Source organism: Vicia villosa, unplaced genomic scaffold (assembly GCF_029867415.1).
Source record: "Vicia villosa cultivar HV-30 ecotype Madison, WI unplaced genomic scaffold, Vvil1.0 ctg.002675F_1_1, whole genome shotgun sequence".
Classification (NCBI taxonomy): domain Eukaryota; kingdom Viridiplantae; phylum Streptophyta; class Magnoliopsida; order Fabales; family Fabaceae; genus Vicia; species Vicia villosa.
In genome coordinates, this window is record NW_026705999.1 from 157769 (window position 1) to 165473 (window position 7705).

The following is a 7705-nucleotide window of genomic DNA, read 5'->3' on the forward strand; positions in this document are numbered from 1 at the left end:
TAATTTAATTAATCATGCATTAATTATAATTAAAATAAATCATAAAAAATCCAAAAAACATGCCTTTTATTTTTCTTGCAATTTAAATTCCTAGATAAATGTATAGGATGTCAAATTCATGTAAATAGGCTAGTTTACATTTCCTGCACAATCGATGTAATAGCGTAGATTTACTTTCCGCACTTTACATTTCCGCATTTTAATTTCCAGCAAATATAAACTGCGTGTATGTCAAAGATAAAATTGAACCGTTAGATCACTAACTTCAAAGATAAAATATCTGAATCCAATCACAATCAAACTTGCACCTTTAAGGTAATCCCTTCTCATTCTTTTCAAAATCAAAGTCAAAATTCTACTGTTTCGAGTACAAAATCGAACCTTGCGTTTATATCCGGTGAAAGGATAGATTTTTAAAGGAAATAGGATAAAGACCTTACAACTCAGGGTAGACCTCCTAGTTTGCTTGCTCAAATCAAAACAAACAAATTCTCATACACTGTTGTTTTTCAAAACAAAACTTTCAAAAAAGACAATACTTTGTATACATCCAAACACGGATCATTACAAAGTTAACGTTCTTTTCAAAACATCTTTCGAAAGATAAACAAGCATTTTGTATACATCCACACACGGATCATTACAAAATTCAATTTACAAAAGTATTTGAAACCACATATGAGCAATCTAAAGCAATTGAAAAGTGATCGAAAAACAAGTGAGCTAAGCAAACTTAAGAGCCCATGGATAACCATGGATACAAAGGGTGCTAACACCTTCCCTTTGTATAACCTACCCCCTTACCCAGAATTTCTTAAAGGTCTTTTTTCTGTTTCTTTTATAAACCTTTCCTTAATTGGATAAAATAAAAGGTCGGTGGCGACTCTGTGAATTTTCAAAAATGCGAAAGCATTAAGCGATAAAAAAGAGTCAGTTCACGTATCTCTCCAGAACAGAGGTATGGCCCGGGATTAAAAAACGGAGGTCCACACCATGCTTCAGACGCAAAAGAGGAGAGAAGGCTTGAATTTGACCACTTAAATTTGAAATAAATCTCCTCAGGAAATTTATCTTCCCTAATAAAGATTGCAACTCTTTCTTAGTCGATGGTGCTTTGGTCTCCATGATAGCCTTTGTCTTATTCTGATTAATCTATATCCCTTTTTTGTGGACCACAAAGCCCAGAAAATCTCCAGCCTGCACACAAAATGCACATTTAAGAGGGTTCATCTTCAAGCCATGTTTTCTCATTCTTTCGAATGATTAGCTCAGATGCGTTAGATGATATTCATCTGATATAGACTTTATGACTATGTCATCTATATAACCTACATGAAGGTTTCAATGTAATCATGAAAAATAGAGTTCATTGCATGCTGGTATGTTGCCTCAGTGTTTTTAAGACCAAAAGGCATGACAATCCATTGGTAAGTGCCTATTGCCCCTGGGCAACGAAAGACTGTTTTAGAAACATCCTCTTCTGCAATGAAAATTTGATTATACCCAGAATAACCATCGAGCATGCTAAGATATTCATATCCTACATCCGAGTCAACTAGCATTTCTGCCACAGGCATTGCATATTCATCCTTAGGAGTTGCTGCATTGAGATCACGAAAATCTATGCACACTCTTAAAGAACCATTTTTATTAATAACTGGGACTATATTTGCAATCCATTCAACATAACTAGTGGTCCGAATGAAGTTGCAGTGGAGGAGTCTTTCGACCTCCTTTTTAATCTTTGAAAGGATCTCTGGAGCGAACCTTCTTGGTGTCTGCTTGATGGGCTTCTTGCCATCCTTAATAGGCAGCTTTAATTCGACCAGATCTCTCTTCAAACTAGGCATTTCATCATAGTCCCAAGCAAAACAGTCTTTAATTTTTTTTAGTAATTCTACTAACCTGATTTTCAGCTTGGGGTCCAATTTAGCACTGACGTATGTAACCCTCTTCGTGGTTCCATCTCCGAGATCAATCTCTTCTAATGGGTCCTGGGCTAACATCTTTGCGCTTGATGATCCCGGATCTTTCTCGAACCCCAAAGGCTCATCGTCGTAAATAGCGTCTAGCCTTTGACTTATCGTGTCTTCGTGCACTTGTTCCTCAGGAGACTATGGTTCAATGCTTGCCCCATGTCCTGTATCATTCAACACAATGCTTTTGGCCTCATAATCCATATCAATAATTTCATCTTCGAGAGCCGATATTCTCTTGTTCTCAGCCATATAGGCCGAAATCTTTTCGAAGAAGGAGGATTCAGACATAATCAACGTCTTCGTTCCTGCCCGAAGGCCGCATTCTTGTTGATTCCTCTTCTACAGGGTCTCCCATGATCTCACGATCCCATTGAAAACCATTTGGGTGGAGAGTTAGAAAGTACATAGCATTCTTGTTTGGAGAATAAGCATCTTCAGCTGGGCTACATGGACTTATATTTCCTAGATTTCTATCGAAATTTGCTTTATCCACCTGGTTTACTTCGTTCATGAAGTAATTTTGATCAGCTTCTATGTTTTCTACTATGCCATCAGTCCTCCAGATAGATACCCTTTGATGCATGGTTTAAGCCTTAAAGGTATTGCCCCAACACCGTGGATCCACTCCCTTCCAAGGAGAAAATTGTAATTGGCTTTTGCTGGAACCACCATGAACATAATAGGCCTTGTGATTGATCCCATAGTTAACTCCACCTGAACCACTCCCAGAGTGTGTCCTATTTTTCCCTCATAGTTCGATAAGACCATGTTGTGAGGTTTGACGTCTGTATCAAACATTCCTAACTTCTTCAGCATGAAATGTGGCATGAGATTCACTGCTGCTCCTCCATCCACCAAAACTTTGTTCACTCCCACCTGTTCTATTTTGACCCTTATATAGAGAGGTTTGAGGTGACTTTGCATACCTTGATGTGGTCGCTTGAACTGGGCATTTTTCTCTTCGATGGCACCGTTACTAAGGACATAGTAACACATGGGTTTATGTTTCACCATCTTTGCTGCGTCTACCTCATCATCATCGTCAATCTCAGTTTCCTGATTGTATTCGTGCTGTAACACAGAGACCACATTGCAGGAATTCATGTGTAACGACGAGACTCCATCAAAATCGAAGTCATCAGTAGGTATGTCGTCTTCTCTCCTTTGTTCTTCTTCAGCTTTATTATAATCCATTTTGCCCCCAGCAGGAAATAATTGTCTCCCTACGGGAGGTTTGGTTGAATAAGTTGTGTTTGGGAAAGTTTTTGTATTGTTGGACTCTCTTATTTCATTCGAAGATGTCTCCTTTTCTGCTTTCTTCAGCCTTTGGTGCCTTCTCCACTGAGATCTTGACATATGGTGCTTACCCTTGTAGTTCCCTAGTCTAACAGCTTCCCTTTTTGATGCCTGAACTTTCTTTCTGTAAGCCCAAACCGTTCTTCCTCCGTTGTCGAAGTTCTTCCACTTGTCTCTCTTTGGTCCCACTTGAACCCATTTGTGTTTCGAAACCTCTGATGATAATTTGAAGGTAACTCTTCTTGCTTTTGGGTGTGGGCTATCCTGTCTTCTTGGGATTCCCCTCTTGTCGAAAATATAGAGATATGGGTTACCCCTACGGGCATCCCAATTCTGATTAGATGGGATTCTTTCGAAGGATTCTGACAACCTTCGATGGTAAACCGCTCCACACCTGGGACACATTAGACACTCAGTTTCGTCTTTGTGGCAATGAACAAGAAAGCCTTAAAGGCTCTCTCCGGGTTTGGGATACACCTCCAGCAATTCACCTTCCTTTCTCCAGTTTCTGTTAGCCTTAGCGCCCTGCCACCTTTCATAGTCTGCAGCAACCCTTGGATTCACCTGTATGCTGCACCTAGGGCATAACAACATTTCAAAACTTTGTTTGTGACATCTCCAGAGATATTCCTTCAGAGTTTCATCAGGCTTGGGGTGATGGGACTGAACCCCTTCTTTCTTCAAACAACTTTCTACTTCCTCCATTTCAGGAGTCGAGTGGTCCAGATTAACCATGTTGACATCCAAGTTGGCGCCATGAGCAATTGAAATCTCCTCAAACTTCTTCCTTAGGCCCTCAGTAGCCATAGTTTATTTCTCTAACAAGAGCTTCAATAGTCTTTGGTTCGACTGAAGCTTCAGATGTGAAATCCCCCTTCAGTTCATCAGTAACCTGTTCTCCTTCTTGGACATCTTCTTCATCTCCTATGATCCCTCTTGCTTCAACTTCGACCATGCCCACCATGTTGATTTCGACAGGCTCATAGTAATTTGTGTCATCAATATTGAGGGGGTTAGCATCTATATTCATCTGACTTTTTCCTATGTCTGCAAACTTCAGACGCCCTTCCTTGATCGCATTCTGGATAAGATCCCTGAAAAGGAAACATTGTGAGGTTTTGTGGCCCAAAAAATTATGGTATTTACAGTAGCCTCTCTTCTTCCGTTGCTCTAACGGAGGAATCTTAATGTTAGGAGGAAAAACCATTTGGCCATCTTTCACAAGCAAATAAAATAATTCATCATATTTAGTTACATCGAATGTGTATGTTTTCTTAGGAAACTTATCAATCTTTTCTACCTCGACGGGGTTTTTCCCGTTGGATGGTGTGATCATCTTGCAAGTATAGGGGCCTACTTCTTTTAATTCGGCTAGATCTACTTCGCAGTCTTCGAAACCATACTGGTCCTCGAAGATTTCTGGTTCTCCTTCGTCTACTTCGACGTAGGTAACCCTTTCTTTCTTATAACTTTTATTTTCTCTAGCCTTTTCAGCCTTTAATCTTTCGATCTGGCAAACTCTATCAGCCAACTGGACCATATCTCGCAGATATTGAGTGTCCAATTTATTCCTGATGGAGTAATCTAGACCCCCAACGACCATTTCGACTAATTCATGTTCAGGTACCACTGTAAAACATCTAGCTTTTAGCAAACGGAACCTGTTCAGATAATCGTCTATAGGCTCAGTGAACTTCCTCTTAATACTGGCCAACTCTTTGAGGCTTATCTTGGTTTGACCCATATAGAATTGTTCATGGAACAATCTTACTAACTGGGACCAAGTGTCTATGGAGTTTGGTGGTAGTGTTATGAACCATGTGAAAGCGTTCTTGGTTAGAGAACTGGGGAAATATTTCATCCTCAGATCTTCATTGTTCGCCAAATCTCCAGCCTTCGTCATATACCTGGCTATGTGTTCTGTGGTAGATTCACTAGTATCACCTGAAAACTTGGTAAATTTAGGGACCTTGCGACCCCTGGGTAATTCAGTTTGTAAAACATAATCAGATAAAGAGGATGTATAGTTTGGCCTTCGAAGTCCAGTATTCAGACAATTTTGGGCCATAATTCTCTCTATCATAGCTGTTAGATTAGTCTACATTTGATTATTTTGCCTAACCCTGTGAATCGCCTTGTCAGCATTTTGGTTTCTATCAACCAGCACTACTCTTCCGGGTTGTTCTTCAGGGGTTTCCTGTCGGACTATATGTTGTTCTGCCCTAAGGGTTTCCGTTTCGGGGGTGGTCTTAGTGGTCGAACCTGATTTATGGTTGGTTCATCCTCCTGGGTAACTATTTGGTTCGGAGGGGGTGTCCCCTGAGTACCAAATTGGGGTATTTAATTCACCTGTGCATTCGATGGAGGGTTTGTAGCAGCAGCATATGTCGAATTATTTCCTGGGATCTTTCCTGTAGACCCAGGTATTGAACCAATTACGGCCAGTGAGTGCGTTGGCACAGACATGGCCTGGGATTGGGCATTGGGATCTGTAGTGTTTGTTGCACTATCGTTGTTATTACCCGATCCCTGTGGAGGATCCTGTTGTCCTCCTTTGTTAGTGTTTTTAGCCATTCTCTTAGTGTATTTCCTCTTAGGTATTGGTTGGTTGTTATCGAAAGTTTGACCACTCCTAAGGTTCATACAATGCAGAAAGCAACGAAAACACTAAACTTACAAACTAATTGAAATGAAAATAATTGAAAATAACACTATGACACAGTCCCACTGGGCGTGCCAATTTGTTTACCAGTGATTTCTGACAAACAACCACTAGTCCTCCAAAGTGTTTAAACAATACGGTTACTCGCAGGATCGACTAGATTGATCCTAGGACATTATTGAATAGTGTTTTAGTAATCTGATTCATGTTCAATAATCTTTCTAGTTTGCAGAAACATACATTTTTATAATGTAAAGTGCAATAAATAAATGACTTTGAAATAAAATATAGCAACTGTATAAACAAAGAACTTTTACGTATAACTTTGCATTGAACAAATAACATAGAAATATGTAAACATGATGTTCTTCACACATACACTGTTTCAGCAAAGACTCTTTTCTCTCGCGCCGTGATCGGAAAAATAGCAAGTGTACTATTTTTGCCTCTGTAGTAATAATAGGGGAAATTCCCCGAATGTCGATCTCAAGGACTGCGTAGGAAATACAGATTCGTAAAATATGATTCAATTGAACAAAAGATTAATGTTTTGGTTTTGGGGGATTAAATCCTTGCAAAGTAAAATAATGAGAAAAATAAATTGATTTTTGTTATCAAATATATGAGATGCTAGGGTGAGTGGTTGATTTGGCATGTAACACTCAGAATTAAGATCTCTTCAACAAGTTCATAACATTCAGTTACCACATCCTTAGGGTGTTTCCTCCTAAGTCCTTAGTGAGGAAACCTTTGGTCTTCCAACCTAAATTCTAAGTCCTTAGGAACCTAAATTGAAACCAAGCTTTTATATAATCAAGATTATGTGGTAATTATAGGGTATCCCTAGTCCTAGGTGATATCTACTATAATCAAATTATGCACAAACCCTAACAACTACAGTCTTGTATTTGTTAGCCATAGATTAATCCTTATTTGACCGTTAAAGAAAACAAGAAGAACATTGCATAATTTAACTGAATAATATAAACCAATGTATTGACGAAATCACAAATTCATCGTTATTACAAAAACCAAATCAGGACCACCCCCCTAGCATTGGGGGGTTTAGCCTATCATAATATTCAAGAAAGACATAATAAAGAATGTAGACATTACTAAAAAATAATGGTGACTTTGATCTTCAATAGTGGAAACCCTTGAATCTCTCTGTCTCCAAAACTCCTGATGAAGCTATCTTCTCTCCTCTGTGATTTTCTATCGTATGATGCCAAAGTCCCTCAATAATTCTCTCAAACTCAACTAAATAGTCTAGGTACAAATCTCAGCCAAATGCAATGTCTAAAGTGCCCTCAAGGTGGAGATTTAATGAAAAAGCCCTAAAATTGGAAGTTTTCACGCTCTTAGCAGCACTGGCCGTGCTTGGACGCACGGGTGGCCGTGTTGCTCTTTATTTTTATTTTTGCTCCCAGCCATCCTGACACGGGCCGTGCGTGGAAGCACGGGCGGCCGTGTGTCGCCCCTGGATTTTGTATGGAGGAGAGTTGATCATCTGACACAGGTCGTGCGAGGAAGCACGGGCGGCCGTGTTTGACCCCAGAACCTTGAATTTTCATCTTTCTCTTGCTTCTCCTTCCTTCATGGTTGCTTCGACATTTAAGATGACTTGTTCAAAGCTGAAACTTGTACACAACTAACCAAACGGCATCAAAAGCATCTAAATAACTTAAATTAAAACATAATGCAAAGTAAACATAAAAACAATCAAACATGAAATACTTAAACAAAAACAATAAAACATTGATCAAAG

At 39.4% G+C, this 7705-nt stretch overlaps 1 protein-coding gene across 1 annotated transcript; it reads right to left on the bottom strand.

Annotated features, from left to right (window-relative positions):
• Nucleotides 1-4071: 4071 nt before the first annotated feature.
• LOC131639509 (uncharacterized) lies at nucleotides 4072-5343 on the bottom strand. Its single transcript, XM_058910000.1, has one exon. The coding sequence runs from the start codon at nucleotides 5341-5343 to the stop codon at nucleotides 4072-4074; it is 1272 nt and encodes a 423-aa protein (XP_058765983.1).
• Between the last annotated feature and the right edge of the window lie 2362 nt (nucleotides 5344-7705).